The sequence below is a fragment of the Neopsephotus bourkii genome, unplaced genomic scaffold (genome assembly GCF_033783945.1).
Source record: "Neopsephotus bourkii isolate Nb327-2 ecotype Australia unplaced genomic scaffold, CSIRO-AGI_Nbou_v1 NB_567, whole genome shotgun sequence".
NCBI classification, from domain to species: domain Eukaryota; kingdom Metazoa; phylum Chordata; class Aves; order Psittaciformes; family Psittacidae; genus Neopsephotus; species Neopsephotus bourkii.
The window spans coordinates 1,390,276-1,406,990 of NW_026901068.1; the positions used below are offsets into that span (position 1 = coordinate 1,390,276).

A 16,715-nucleotide genomic window follows, 5' to 3' on the forward strand; every position below is an offset into this window, starting at 1 on the left:
TCTCAGGCAAATGATTACTAGCTTGCTTTTAGACTGCCTATAATACTAGTTTAAAGTGAGATTTTAGAGTATTGTGATTATCCTGATTTCTGCTGTACACCTGTGGATACATCCATCCACTGGGCAGTTCAGCCTTCCTGACTGTGAGATGCGTGCTGGTGCAAAGCCTCTAGGAAAGTCCTTCCCATAAAGATTGTCTTCCCATTGATTTTTCATGTACTCAGGGCTGCACCATGACTTTGGGCTGGTGGCCTGAGGGGACCAGAGGAGTCACATCACCATGTTGCAAACACAACCTTGCCCGTTTCAGAAAGGTCTCTGGGATGAGCTGTCCTCACATGCTACCACTGCCCACAGAATGCCACAGCACTCTGCAGGAAATCTGAGACTTGTCACAACTGATTGAAAGCTGCAATTTGTGCCTTAGGAAAGGGCAAGAGAGTGCAAAGGCTGGGGCTAGGGGGCCTGCAAAAAGGCCCCCAAGGTGACCTCGGGTATGGGTAATGGAGAAGGGCAAAAGAAACCCCTGAGGGAGAAAATTCACTCCCACCCTGACCTGAGGATCACTTCAACCCTTAGTATGCAAGCTGGACAACTGAAGCAGAAATCTGAGAAATTAAAGCCAGTGAAATACCAGTGCTTTTGTCTGCCTGCATCCCATCCCTATGCTTATGCCCCTTATGCCCTACCTTAGCACATCAAGGACAGTCAATATCCTCAAACAGAAATCCAGAACCCAAATATTACAGAAAGGAGTAAAACACTGTTTTGCGTCCTGCTGGACTCCCTGCCAGATACCACACAGCACATAGCACTTCAGCTTAGCACCCCTTGTTTCTTATACCAAGAAGAAATCCTGTGAAGAATGGTTCACTCTGTAAGTTTCAGTCCCTCCCTGAAATCATGCCTTCCCTGCATCTACACAACAGACTCCCTCCCCATGTCCTGCCTTGGACTCATGGCATCAGCAGAGTCACTCACAGCTCTGAAGGCAAGCTGGCCTCAGCTACTTGGGAGCCTGCTTCCTGCCTTGACCGCCATGGTCCATGACACTTCCCTCAGCAGCAAAAGAAACTGTGAATTTCCTCATTGAATGCGGGAGGGACCAAGTGTCCTCAACGGGGTCTGCAGTGCTTGTTTCCCTAAGCGCTCATTTCCCCAGTGGCCAAGGGCCCTGACCTTCCAGTTGCTGTGTGGCAGGGGGAGAGATTCCCGGCAGTGGGAGGGAAGGGAGGATACTTATAAAAACCACTAGTTGTGAGGCATGTGATGGAAGCAGTGTAAACTCAGAGAGAGATACAGAAAGAGTGCACCGGGTCCTCAGGTGATGTAAATCAGCACAGCTCTGTCAACTTCAATAAAGCTCCATATTTCTGAGCTGCAGCCACCCTTCCACATCCTCTGGACAGCCTAACTCTTCCTCGGGGCTGTGTAAACAGTGCCAGCCACATCCTCACAGGTGTGATTAGCATGACTGCAGGTACCATAGAGATACCTGGCAGCATCCCAGGTTAAGCAGGATCTGTCACCCTAGGGAGTTCATCCCTGCTCCAGCACAGCCCTCCTGCGGTGCCAGCACAGGGCCTCAAGGCCATGTGAAGAATTCGATCAGGGAACTAGCCCAGATGAAAAATAATAAGCCGAAAGACAATGTTTATTTCCAGACAAATCAGATTTCCCCAGCCAAGCATGCTTGTGCAACCACTCTGCTGCTCTGGCGCAGGGAGCGGGAAGGTGCCTGCATAGAATCCAGCAGCTGGAGTCAGGAGGAGGCTGGGGCTGCCACTGAAAAACAGTGTATTAATCTAAATGATCGGCTGCGGTTGTGGGAAAACACAAATCCGCTTTCTCAGCTCTCCAGTATGCTCTCCTTAAAGCACCAGCAGTCAAAGGAGAGCAGGATTTCAAATGCAATTTCAAGCCTTCTGAATGGATCAATCACTTCTAAACAAACATCTGCATTTGGACTGCCTCTAGTGCTTTCACTGCTTTGTCCATCACTGTCTTTCCAAGATAAGGCATGTGGAAGAAAGCCATCTCCCAGGCAATTCCAACTATTTACCAATGTCAAATTAATGCACTTGGAAGCAGAGCAAAGAAGAATTTCCTCTGTTCTTTCACCAGCCGTAATGCTTTATATGCAGACCAAATCCAGAATATTAATGCTCAGAAGCACAAGTACTATAATCCCACTCATCCCTGTGAAAAACAAAATGAATTTTGTGATTTTGTTTAAGAAACCTCAACTGAACAGCTGAATTTAAGAGGATGAATTTTACCTGTCTTCCTAGGTAAAAGTTTGGGTAGTTCTAACAAAACATTTAGGGATAAGAACACAGTTGCTATTTATACCAACTGTGCTATCACTCATGGAAAAGCAGAAACCAAAGAGTGTAGGCAGTAAACCTCTATGTACTTACTCATCAGTCAAATTTCTCTTCACTACTCATTTCTTCCCTAACACCTGCATGTCATAAGCAACTACTTATGACAAGACCACTTAAGTTTTATGAGAAAATGAAACCATTTTGGCACCACAGAGAATGAAGGGATAACCTTGTGGTTAAAGGGCTGCTCTACGAGGCAAATCACATAAGACTGTATGCTCACATACAGTCTGCATGATTTTAACAGAAACTCAACAACCAGATACAAAAGGTACTCTGGCACCAGTGACATTCCTTCATTTTCAGTGATCCACCTTGAGAAGGATAGATGGAGAGTAGCTCCACTTCCAGTTTTGTCTACAGCCTGAATGCAATGAATTTTTTTCTGAAATGTGAACCAGGGATTTGCTAACATCCAGGGATTTCAGTTCCTGGATACATCCTCTAGCAACTCAGAAACTGGGTGGCACATCCCCCCCCATTTCTTCTGCTCCCCTGGCAGCTATGTTTCAGGAGAAGCTGTGATCTGACTACATGAAATGAAGAAATTTGGGACTCTAAAACCTAACTTACCAGAGTTCTCTATGACAGCAGAACTCAAACATGCATTTAAATCTAGGTAAGAGATTAAGTTCAAGATGTTCTCCTCTATTTTTGTTTTGTTGTTTTGTTGTTGTTTTTTTTTTGTTGGTGTTGGTCAGCTTACACGTCCCAGCTCTCACGTATGCTGGCTCCTGTGGAGTGCCTAAATACAGCATACCAGGACTTACAAAGCACTATGAAAAAAATAGTATCAAGTTCTGCATTACCTTTCTATGTAACCGAGTGGCTCCTCATCCATATTTCTACTTCTACTACAGAGTTGCCTCATTTTAAATACATTTCTTCCCCAACCCACAGAAACACAATAATGCCAATCTTAAGATGCTAACTAACCTCTGTTTTCTGCGCAGTGGCGATCCTCTTGGAAGCAGCTGCATTACAACTATCCTAAAAAAAAATAAATGACCATTTCTCCATGTCAGGACAAGGAAGAGAGAAATTGCTGCTCAGATGTAAGAAACACAAGGAAAAAGGCATCACAGGGGATCACAATTCTCCCCAAGAAACTTCACCTGGCAGGTGGTGGCAGGAGAGACACGCGTCCATTTACAGCTGTCACATTCACCCTTGTGTATACATTGTAAGCAGCTGGGAACACAGAAAACACAGGTTTTGTAAGAGCACAGGAACTCAATCTAGATTCAGCAGTGAATGTAAAATTTCAAGTGACAGAAAACAGCACAAACTCCTGAGAACAACCTGGCAAACATGTAATGAAATGCGTAAACCACATAACCTACGTTTATGCTCCATGTCTATTGTTCTGTTCTGCTCATTCTGAGGACAAATTTAGTATGAAATACAGTCTGTGCTGAGATGATGAGTCATAAATTTTCAAAAAGCACAAAGCAGTTGGAACACTTTGGGTTTCACTTTGTTGTGGTTTTCTCCAGTACAAAAGTGACCAGGTACTACTTTTTAACCAGAAAGGGGCAGAAAACCATTACTGATGCACAGCTTGCCTGAACTTCTGTTCTGTGTGTGTAGTGCTACCAAATACTTGTAGTTTGCTATTGCCTTCCCCTACCAAAAAATATGCCTGTCGGAGACTAATTTGTCCACATCTTGCTTTGCAATGCATCTATCAGCATGGAGGAGAGCCAAGAGCAGCACAGGCTCTCTCCACACATGCTGAGAAATGCTCTGATTTAGAGAAAGACAGCTCCTTCCCTGTATTGCTCCAGGGATCGGGAAGTGATGTGCCACTTTCCAAAAACGCAGGAGTTCAATTCCATCCCAAGGGCCTGTGAACTAGCCTCTGCGTATAGCAGAGGAGGGTTCTGAACAGGAACACTGTAGTTACCCATAGCATGTGTTAATCAGATCTTTCTAAGTTTTAACAACCAGATATCATAAAGAGTTAGGCCATGTACTGGGTAGAAATTCTTTCTATTGCGAGCTCTCAACAAAGCGTGTGGCTCTGAAAAATAATGTGCTCATAACAATAGGTATTCATTATTCCTATAAGTAGATTAGATGCAATTTTCTGTTTTAATTGTATTTATGTTACCTGTGGACCATATTTACATTGTACCTGGCCCTATTAAAAAACAGCTCCATAAATAACTTTTACAGAAGCTCCACTCCTCTAATCTAGGTCTTATTCTGAGTATCAGAGGCCCACCTTTTTCACAAGGCCAAAACAGATTTTAATGTCATTGTGACATCTTTTATTATCTCTTCAGGCACTTGTCATAAATTCAGTCATTGTAACGACTTCCCTTCCGCCAGCTGCCAGGGTCCCCTTAAATAAAAGTCATCAAAAGAAGTAGCTTTCCGAGGACAATAAAAAAGGAGGAGAAGGAAGAAATGGGCCAAGAAAAGGGATTTAATGATCTTTAGTGAAATGCATTTCCTTAACAAATACAAAAAAGAAAAAAAAAACTATCATACTTCAGGTCCCCATCCTCCCTCCCCTCTTCCAACCCCTCAGTGAATTTCAATAGGAACCAGGCTCTTACTTTTTCAACTGAAATGTTTGTGTGATATTCCAAGAGCTTGAGGACAGCGATGCTTCGATAACAAGACAATCTGGAAAAATGTCACAGTTAGGCATATGCTGGATATTACAAGAAATAACTGTAAAAAATAACTGAGTTGAAAGCTCATGTGCCTTCTTCACCTGTTCTCTATGTGCTGTGCACCTTCTCTCATACATTCACTCACGCTTTTGACTTCTGATAAAAATAACTAAATTTTATCCTCCCATAGCACCCTACAGCTGAGTTATTCCAAGACTTCATACACTCTCACTAATTAAGCTTGATGCTACCACTGCATGACATACAAAAACAATGTTATTGTAAGAATACAGATACAGAAATGCTACCATGAAGCCAGGATATAAGATCGTCTCCCAAAGAGCACACAGTGGTATACTGTGGCACAGCCAGACCCCAAATTCAGGCCCTCTAACACAATAGACTGTCTCAATGTGAGAGACCCCAACATACCGCACTTCTCTCTCTTTCAGTCTGAGACTTGGTTTCAAAGTCTTCTTTTGTAATCTATGCAGTAGCAATTTTCATCCTATTTAAATCTTTTATGATTGCATGAGTCAATTTGCCATTATTTCAGCTAGCAATTACTATACCGACAATTCACTGGCAGCTGTGGAATGAAAGAGTATCTTCTCCTATGAGCAGAATACCACATCGAAAAGTAGAGTTAGATATGTACCACTTAAGCCATGTTCCCTTTCATCTGTGTGCCTGCAGATGTGTATGTCTGTTAAATGAATGACTGTCTGAGATCAAATGAAACCCATGTGTGCAGACTTTTCTGGCTTCTCTATGCTAGGAAGTAGATAGCTTTTTTAATCTGTGAAAGTTACACAGATTTAAAGTATACCTACCTTGCAAAGGTAGAGAAAGCTTTGTCTTCATGACAGGCTGGCTTCTTCAGATGAAAGCCAGCTTTGGCTACCTCTACACTTGAATAAAAAGTATCTCCTTGCTCTACATGTCATCATGGCACTCGGGTGCTCACTGCAGAGGTCACTTGCACGATGTGTTAGAAACAGCCATTGGGACTGTTTGTATGCTTAAATACATTAATAGATATCAAAGAGTCTGATTTTTAAAGGTTCTTAATGCGTGAAGATGTGGATAAGCACACGTAGACATTCTAGACTCCTTCACTAAGCATCTAATTGCCTAAATCACTTGCCTACATCATTATACGAGAAGGGTCTCAAGCCATGAGCTACTGAAAAATAGTATGACTCTAGGAGTATTAAGTAAAAGTTAGGAATTGATATATTTCTGGCAGAGGTTGTTTGCTCTTTTACATTTGTACAAATCCTTTTAAGTTTGCACAAATATTTTAAAAACAATGCTGTCAAAAATGGTTTCCCAATTTTTTCTGAGCTGAAATTAATGGAACCTATTATTTTCTTTACAGCCTTTCAAACTGCACCAGACTGCATTGACTAGAAGGTATTTCAAAGTGGTTGCTTATTTTTCCAGAAATGATATCTGAAGGAGTTTTGCAAGCGCACCTTCTTGTGAAACTGAGGTCACTTTACATAAGGTACCATAAAGAGTCAACATAATTTCCATACTTGCATTATCCGCTAATACATCTCAGCTCATAAGAGCATATGAGTGGCAGTAATAGTGGGAGACACAAGCTAAACTCAGCCTTCTGGTTAAGACTGTCAAAGGGCTCATCTTTGGGACAATGCACAGGCAAAGCAAGCTGGCTTCTGTAACACTATACTCCTAAAACCTGCTAGTGGAGGAAGAGAAAGCCTTAATCTGGGAAGACAGAGAACCAAAGCAATGTACTATATAATTCTAAGAAAACAGGTCTTCATGGGCTGAGTCAATAAAGGACTTTTTTTTTTTTCTTCTCTAATGTATTTGTCCCTCTTAAAAATCTACTAGCAGTGTTTACTAAAGACAGCTTAATAGACCAGGATACTTACTGATCATATCACCCTGTCACCTGCTAGTGACAATCTTTTCTTGATTCCAAATTAATATTGGACAGGAAATTGACACAACCCTTGCATGATGTCAGAGAGGCTTTTCCCATACAAAGGCCATAGGATGAGCTCCTGAGATCCCAATATTCCCAGTATTCCAAGGAACCTCCTTCAGGGGCAAGGGTCCCCAAGAAACAAAGCTCTTTGCAGCACTGAGCTCTTCAGAACAATAGGTCATTTTAAGTCTACTATTACTCTTACTACACAAAGGTATTATAAGAGAATCAGATCCACACAGAGTATTACATGTCTTTTCGGGTGTATTATCTAGGAAAAGATAAAGGCAGCCATTTATCTGAATTCTCTGATTCCTCTTCAAGTCACTTAAGAGCACACGGTATCCTTGGGCTTGCTACCTCTGTCCCTCAGTTTAGATTAAAACTCTCTTTTCTATTCCAGTATAAACAAATAAAAAAATGAACAAGGTCAACCTGTACTATAAAAGCTCTGTGCTTCTATATAGACCCTTGAAGCAATGCAAGGGGGATGTTTTACTCCTATTAGTCATGTAAGATTATACTGTAAGGCTTATCATCTGATCTGTAAGACCAAAGCCTAGAAAACAACTCAAATGTTTAGGCATTCAGTAATTTACCACCTCATTCTAAAACATATAGTTGTCCATAAGATGCACAAAACAGACCACATGCAGCATGTGCCCAACAAAAATGGCTCAGATCTCTACTCTCTGAGAATTACTGGTGAACAAAGCAGTACAAGACATACTGCAAATTGATTCAACTATTAAGTCAGAACAATGAATGAAATAAAGCCAAAAAGATGTACTAGTCAAACTGCCCCTCAATTTCTCTGCTAAACCTCTACATGAGACAATCACTTTCTCATAGTGTCTAAGTTAGGGTGAAACAGTTAATTGAATGTTAAGATTATTTATTGTACAGGCATTCATAGTCAGACTTTCCTCTTACATATGCTAGTATGGTTTCTTGCAAAACCAAATTCTGTTGGAAGATGAGTGAAGGGACCGTGCTGCTTCCACAGCTCCAGCCTGCTTGACTGACATTGAAGCTATCTAAAGTTTCCTTGGACACTGATTAATGGCACCATGTAAATATACTCTTGATGCACTCACTGCACTGCTATAGGCTGAACTGAAGAAGTTGCTTCTAACCATAGGTTAACATGTTTTATTACTCCTAGAGAGGACTGCATATTATCAGATCTTTAACTATCAAGAATAGTGTGAGTTTACTCAAATCACTCGACAAAACATTATTTTTTTCAGTGACATTTTCAGTTCTTCTCAGTAATAAAGGACAGTGAATAAGCATTAAATACAAGTACTAGTAAAACATACCATTATCAGTTATCAACAGAGTGGTCAGATTGCAGAAACAGGATGAGTTTTTCAGTACGACATTTTCATAAAATATTTCAGCAGGTGTTATAATCTTTATCATACAGGAAGTAAGGATTTTGCTTGTACCTGCAGACACAGCAACCTATAAAATGATTAAAAAAAGAATACAAAAGATTTCTTGTAATGTTTGCTAAGTTCTCACCTTGTTTTTACAGCAAACTACACATCAGGAAGTGCACAAAATGAAAATGTTTGTGGTAGAAACAGACAGTTCACTAGGTAGCTTCTCAAAGGAGAGGGCTTCTCCCAGCTGAAGAAGCAATACCCAAAGAGTCCTGAAAGGAACAGCATTGCTTACTTCCAGAAATCAAATGGATCTGTAAGGTATGTTAGGGATTTTAAACCAAGAATTTTGCTATAACAGCTTTATATAACAGCATTACAACAGCATTATATATAACGGCATTATATGCTGCTATAGTCCTTTAGAAATATTTGAGCCGGAATATACAAATCCTCACAGAGAGTCAACGTTTGCATCCATAACCAAAGTGCACTTAATTATGAAAAAGAATTTGACTTGTAATGAATTATCCTTTGTTTCTGGCTGAGAGCGCTTTACAAATATGATCACATTAGTGCATTCAATCAGGAAACCAGAAACAATAGCATGCAGATTAAGTGGCCAGTCACAATACTTGATAATCAAATACTCAAGGCTGTGTGCGCTGTGAACAGATACTGAGTAAATACTAATACTGAGCACTTAAAGACGCATTTGTGTTAGCATATGTGTCCCGGTGAATGCTTTGTAACTTGTTACAAAGCTCAAAACTTACATAATGCACTTGATATATTGTCACTGGAAATATTAAAATAGCTGACAAGTGATATAATGGAAATGCTGCCTTTGTCAGCAGGGTGAATTTTTGACTTAACATTATGAAGTATAGCTTCAGGATAGATTTTATACAAGAGGAAGAAAACATCTATCTGATTGACACATTCAACTTATTGGCATTTCCAATACATTTGCCAATTGTCCAGACAAGAGACACTAATACATGGAACATGGTGACAAAAGAAGGGAAGCTGCAATAAGTGACAAAGTAACATATTTTAAGTCACAATAAACAAACATGCATGAAATTGGGTGTACATACCTGATTTCTGGCAGGGAAACTTAGCTGGATTTTCAGATCTTTATCAGGTGCATGTGAAATGTTATACCAACCCTTTATGCTGTTTGAACGTGTACAATTTTCTTTCAATGTGCACCTAAAAGTATACATAAAATTATATGTAATTTTCCTCCTTATATGTATTAATACATATATGTATACATGTATATATTCATATATACATAGATATGTATAATATACATATTATATGTATTATATGTAATTTTCCTCCTTATCATGCCTTTGACTTCAAATACCATACTTTAACTTATTTAACAATATAGATCTTTTACACAAACACTATTGATTTTTTTACACAAACACTATTGATTTTTTACAGGAGTATGGTTATAAGCACAAAAAGCTTCAGGAAAACAATCCGTAAAATCTGCTTATCAAAATAAATTACAATGCATTGATATATGCTTTAGGGTCCTCATTAAGCCAATGGGACTCAAACAAAGATGCCTGGCCAATAACTGTGGGCTTCATAGCCTGGGATGGAATTCATAAACCCCAACTTGACTGCTCCATTGTACAGTTCTAGATCTGATCCACCCAAGTTCCCTCTATACTCAGTGGGAAGAAATATGCTCTTTCAGGGTGCAATTCACGTATCCTATTTTAGACATTCATTCAAAATGAAAATGAATCATACTATAGAAGCTGCTTTTTCTCTCTAATGAGTATGAGAGGAGATGGGGTGAAGCTCAGAGGTAGAGCTACGCTATGAATGTGCATAGTTGATGAAATGCATCCCCCTTCCTAATCCACTCTGTCGCCCACTGAACTGAATAGTAATATCTCCCTTTTATGTCAGTGTACTTGGTTACAAAACACCGAATTTGAAAAGGCAGTTCAAAATAGATTTCTTTGTCTTCAAGAATAAAATCCATTTCAGAATTAGGATGGCACAAAGTAAATAATAATGTTATAGATGTCAAATCGTAGGAAACAGAAACTACACAACAGAAAATTAAGGAAGAATGAGGAAACACTGCGATACACAGGTAATAGAAAGACTACACATATTAGTAACATGATAAGCAAAAGAGAACACAGGCATACAAATTCTCAAATCACTGAGTTTGAAAGGTGAATCCTTAGAATACTGTTTGCAGTGTTCACTGTGTACAGTTAATGAAGAATCCATAGATTAACTCCAAGTAACTTCATATAGCTTGCAACTAAAGACAAGTAAGAGCTAATTAAATGTATCTTACTATTTTAAATACTAATCTTGAATAATTATAAATGTAACATTTAGTATTGTTTTAATACTACTAGTTTTATACCAAATGCAGAAGAACGTATAGCTTCAATCATGTGATCAGTAAGGTGCACCTTGATGAACTATTCCTTCATTCAAAAATAGAAATGAGAACACACTTGCAAAGCATGGGCCTTTTTCATGAAGAGCTCACTGTATAAAGGAATCTCACAAACAATGAGTTTTCTCTCCAGAAGGAACAACACAAGAAAGACTTTCAAGAAAAATATCTACCTCTTTCCAAAATGCCTGAAATAACCCCACAAACTATAGAAACCATAGCCATCTTCGCTGTAGACCACGATGTTGGCAACCGGAATGTAGTTAAGCACAAGGTCACTTCCTTTGTGGTCTAACTCAGGAAACTGAGTTCCTGCTGCACAAGAACCTGCCAGGGCTTTGCATCTGAATACATTCAGATCATAACTATACTGTAAGAAACTGAGACTATGCCTTACATATCTCAAACTGTCTCAAGTAGGATGAACTTCAGTCTCTTATCTCTCTTCACATTACCGAGATCACAAAGGTACATCAATACTACAGTTTAAGAACCACAGAAGATGGGATCTGTAGTCAACAGCTGTGCAGAAACCAGATGCTTGGCTACGTATGGTAGGTAACTCTCACTGGCAATGACACATAGGAAAGAGACATCCTACAGTTTCTAACAGGCTGAGAATGGTGATATTGAGGATGCAAGGCAACACACTTAAAATATTTGGAACTAAAAAAGTGTATGCATTTCAACAACACCAATACTAAAATATTAAAAAACTATGCATGAAGCTGAATATGTAAAACTGTCCTAGGACAAAGTTATTTGCTGCCTTAGACTGCCTGAGGGAAATGAACTTGTTTCCCTCAGTCTACACTGAACAACCTAGGAGTATATGGCAAAAAAAGTACTGCCACCCAGGATGCAGGGTCAAGCTTGTCTTCATACCAGGAAAAATGTGCCTTTTGTTGCTCTAAAAGCTGACCTTTAACAATCAAACAATGTGCTCTGGAGAACGACCATTTCATAGGAAGCAGTCACAAAGGGAGCAGTAGAGTATCTGATGCCCCTCAGTATAAATTCTTGCAATAACCTTGCACAGGCCAAGAATAATATGAATTCCACTCACCAAAAGATGAGATTATTTTATTATTTCCCTATTTTTAGACAACTGACACTGTTTGCAAGCACACTGGAATGAATATAACAGATTTATATTATTTGAGAACCACATGGCTCTGAAAATTAACGTACAGACTCAGACAACTGCTATGTCTGGCTTTACTGAAAAGCTGGACTGGACCGGACCCTATAGTATGAAGGTATGAAATCCTATGATCAGATTTCAGACATACATAGATATGTATACAGTGAAAAGCAGAGTCAAGATGCTTTTTAACCTTTCACAGCAAGCTAGTTCTTTATACAGCTAAGGATTCCTCTTCACAATTGGGATTGAGTTCCTTTTATTTTGATTTTGATAACACAATACCTATGCATACCAGTTCATTCATATTTACTTAAGTCTTTGCGTCACTAATCTTGTATTAACTACACAGCCTACTGAGTTTGCCTTGTCTGCCTTGCTAAAGCATACTGATTTCCTCATGGAATGAGAATACAGCTTCAGGAAAAGATTTGGCTTCCTTTTTCAGGGTGCCAATCCCTGAATGAAGTCCACAGATGTCATGAGCACTGACCAAATTCAAAAGCAGGTCTGGTCATAGCAGATAAAAGAGGCATATCACGTTATTTCCATATAGAAAATAAATGTAAAGCACTAGTGTTTTGTATTGGAATAACTTCAGCATACTTTAGGTAAATCCGATTCATCTAGAGGAAATCTATAAACATTGAGAGGAATCTATGCTATGAAATGTTATGAATAATTGTTTTGAATGATTGTAAGTGAAAAATATAATTTATATATTTGTCCCTATGGAAGGAAGAGTAGAAATAGGAACAGTAGAAACAATTTCTTTCATATTGTTTTCACTTGCAGTAAGATGTGTAGATTTTTTCATAAAAATACTGGGTTTGTATTGACACAGCCTTTAAAATCGAGAACTTCTGGGAAGTTTTATTTAAAAAATGGAGTGCATATTTAATATAAAATTTATTTCCCATTAAAGTACAAAACATATCATTGATCTCAAAATTATTGCAGAATATATTGTTTTAGTGGACTTGGATAGATGTATTTAATTAAAATATTGTTTAAAACTATGTTTTCTTTTTCTAAAGCTTCACTCAGTGCTCTCTCTTCACAAAACCAAATATTTAATGATGCCAAGTACTTCAGAGTGAAAAATTACGTGGGTGTTGAACAAGATCCATATTATAGTATTTTATCTTTTTTTTCAAAAGAATAAAATGTTTCTGTTTCAACCAGATGGAAACTTTTGGTGATTCCCCTCATAACAGGGGATTTACTGACTAACTGTTATTCACAACTCTTTATAAGGTAACTAAAAAGTTAGCACTGTAACATATACAGTTTCTAACAAGGTAGAAAAAAAAAGAGTTTGAAGAAAAGACATTATAGAATACTCTCTTCTAGTAACTATTTTTGCAAACACAAAAAAATAAGCAAAACCACATTAACACTGAAACAAACCAAAATCATAGAATAGAATCATAGAATCATAGAAAGGTTAGGGTTGGAAAGGACCTTAAGATCATCAAGTTCCAACCCCCCTGCCATGGCCAGGGACACCTCGCTCTAAACCATATCACCCAAGGCCTCGTCCAGCCTGGCCTTGAACACTGCCAGGGATGGAGCATTCACAACCTCCTTGGGCAACCTATTCCAGTGCCTCACCACCCTCACAGGAAAGAATTTCCTCCGTATATCCAATCTAAACTTCCCCTGTTTAAGTTTTAACTCATTACCCCTTGTCCTATCACTACAGTCCCTAATGAAGAGTCCATCCCCAGCATCCCTATAGGCCCCCTTCAGATACTGGAAGGCTGCTATGAGGTCTCCACGCAGCCTTCTCTTCTCCAGGCTGCACAGCCCCAACTTTCTCAGCCTATCTTCATATGGGACGTGCTCCAGTCCCCTGATCATTCTCGTGGCCCTCCTCTGGACTTGTTCCAACAGATCCATGTCCTTTTTATGTTGAGGACACAAGAATTGTACACAATACTCCAAGTGAGGTCTCACGAGAGCAGAATAAAGGGGCAGGATCACCTCCTTCGACCTGCTGGTCACGCTCCTTTTGATGCAGCCCAGGATACGGTTGGCTTTGTGGGCTGCAAGCACACACTGCTGGCTCATGTTCATTTTCTCATCGACCAGCACCCCCAAGTCCTTCTCCGCAGGGCTGCTCTGAATCTCTTATCTGATTCTATTCTCTCATAGAATCATAAAATGGTTTGGGTTGGAAGGGACTTTAAAGACCATATAGTTCCAAGCCTCCTGCCATGGGCAGGGACACCTTCCACTAGACCAGGTTGCTCAAAGCCCCGTTCAACCTGGCCCTGAATACTTCCAAAATGGGTTATATTAACTTTCTAAAAGAAGGCTACTAGTGGATTTCCTCAAAAATCAATCTTACAACCACTTTTGTTTAATGTTTTAATTACTGATAAGCTGACATTAAAGAAAATTTACACTATCAATATCTGCTGATGATACAAAATTGGGAACATTACTATGCAGAGGAAGATGAGAACCACAAAAAAACTTGGATAACCTTGAAATGGGATGACATATCAAAATATAAAGTACAAGAACATACACCTAGAGCAATAAAAATCTCACAACCCATTTGTGTTATAGAGTGGAAACTCATCAGCTGGAAAGAAAACAAAGAAAGAGAATGACCCGGGGCATTATTAGATGATGGATGACTGTGGCCCATCAATGTGATGCTGTCATAAAAAAGACATTTGTAATTCAAGGATACACTAAGGTGCCTTCTGGACAGACTGATTCAACACCTTTGAGCAGGGCACAGCTGATATTTCTTCTGGAACACTATGATAATTAGTCCTGGCCATCTTTATCTTAAAAGGTTGCATAAACTTCACAGAAGGGCTACTGAAGTGGCGTTAAGAAAAGAGACTCTTATGTGAAAAGATACTAGTGATGTTAGCTGCTTCAGCACACCAGAACAGAATTGAAAAAAGAGACTGCTTCCGCAATAACGCTGAGGAGATGTGAGGGAGGGGGGATCACATATTTAAGCCCAGGTGATGTGAGCAACAGAACAAATGAGTATAACCTGTCCATGAACTTACACATAATGAAAAAGAGCAGACAGATTTTAACCAGCAGGAAAATGAGACTCTTAGCCACACAACCAGGTCAGGGAGGACAAAAAGCCTATCTAAATTTAGGATTAGTTTATGAATAAGTTTACATAATGTGGTTGCTTGCAATTGCAAGACTAGGCTTGATGACCCAGGAATTTCTTTAGTACAGGCCAAAGACATGCAACAGCTTTCAAAGCTGCTTCAAAGAAAGCAGCAAAACTAATGACTCAAATGTGGGGATGAAACATTTAGAAATTTTCCTCTGGCCTAAACCAAAGACAGTGATTCCAAAACAAGGAACTATGAATACTGAAGACAACTGAGCGCTCTTTCCCCATTCACCCATGCAAGTTGCTCCCAGCTATGAAGATACTTCAAGCATGAGTACAGAATTTTATCTATCAACCTGGAAAGCAAAACAGCTGTTCTATAAACAAAGTAATTTCATCTTCTTAGCCCGATATATATTCCATGATTAGGTCTCAAAAATCTGAGGGTTAACATGGTCTTTAAAAGGTGCAGAGCTCCCTTTCACATGACAATAAAGTGTCTTACATTTATGGCTATAACTGATTCCATAAAAATTCACTAGATATAAAATTCTGATGCTGAACAGCTCCAAGGCAGCCAAAATGTACACTGACTGGTAATTCATTCCTCTTATATGAAAGTCTAAAATACAAAAAAAATACCTTTGAGTCAAAGAACACCACCCACAGTACGGATCCTTTACAGATAAGCATTCTTGCTCGGAAATATATCTACCGCAATTTGCAACTGGTATTCTTCTCACCTAAAACCAAAGAATGCAGTAACACACTGAATTAAAATAGCCTCCATAAACCAGGAAATTGAGGGTTACCATTAAAAATCTGACAGCAACCAAGCACAATCCCAGTGGGGAAGTTTCCCTATGGACTCCCCTCTGTCAGAAGACCTTTGGATAGAAATATGCAGCCTATTTTACACACGTTGTATTTTGCCATCAGATGATGAAACACTTCGGATAATGACAATTTGGTTCTATTACTCAAAGGCCAGCATAGACAGATTAATGCAAGAAAGACTGATTAGCATAGTGAATTATAGATAACAATAGAAAAGAGGTATATTTTACAAATGATGCTTTGCTTAGCAGAACACCATTTTCCTCTCATCAAAACTGAGATTATTAAATGACTGATGAAGGTGCATCCAAAAATGCATGCACAAAACAAAATGCATCTGTGTTTGCATCACCATGTCAGGTTCCTGCATGTGCACACTAGAACAAACACATGCAACTACTTAGCATGCATGAAAATGCCATTTCAATAAATAAATGTAGATAATTGCAGCTATATTGTATGTAGCTATACTTGTACATTCAGCTTGAATATCCTAGCCAGCCATTTTCAGAAAAGGAAAGGAAAAAGAAAAAGAGAAAGCTGATTACAAATATTGAATACAAATACAAATAATGTTATTAATCACAATGTTAACCAATAATCTTAGAAAAATATTCCTTATTCAAACCTTTTTTTTACAAACTTGTAAGAGTTAAAAGTTCCTACTGTTTGAAACAGCAATGAGGATACATGGCTTTCTGCAAAACTATAGTTACTGGGTTTTTCAGGTGTATTTTGTAAAATTCATTTTATCTGAAAGCATGTGAGATGACCAGTTCAGAAACCAGCCAACATCATAGACTACTAGCAAGTTAACAAA

General features: G+C 39.0%; 1 protein-coding gene across 1 annotated transcript in view; it reads right to left on the reverse strand.

Annotated features, from left to right (window-relative positions):
- PLXNC1 (plexin C1) overlaps window positions 1-16,715 on the reverse strand; it is a 71,636-nt gene that overhangs the window by 40,064 nt on the left and 14,857 nt on the right. The window contains exons 4-9 of the mRNA XM_061351273.1: window positions 15,701-15,801; window positions 9,463-9,577; window positions 8,297-8,441; window positions 4,952-5,021; window positions 3,503-3,578; window positions 3,324-3,377 (exon numbers count right to left, since the gene is read on the reverse strand). Coding sequence (XP_061207257.1) covers window positions 3,324-3,377; window positions 3,503-3,578; window positions 4,952-5,021; window positions 8,297-8,441; window positions 9,463-9,577; window positions 15,701-15,801 — 561 coding nt within the window. The remainder of the gene's footprint in view (window positions 1-3,323; window positions 3,378-3,502; window positions 3,579-4,951; window positions 5,022-8,296; window positions 8,442-9,462; window positions 9,578-15,700; window positions 15,802-16,715) is intronic.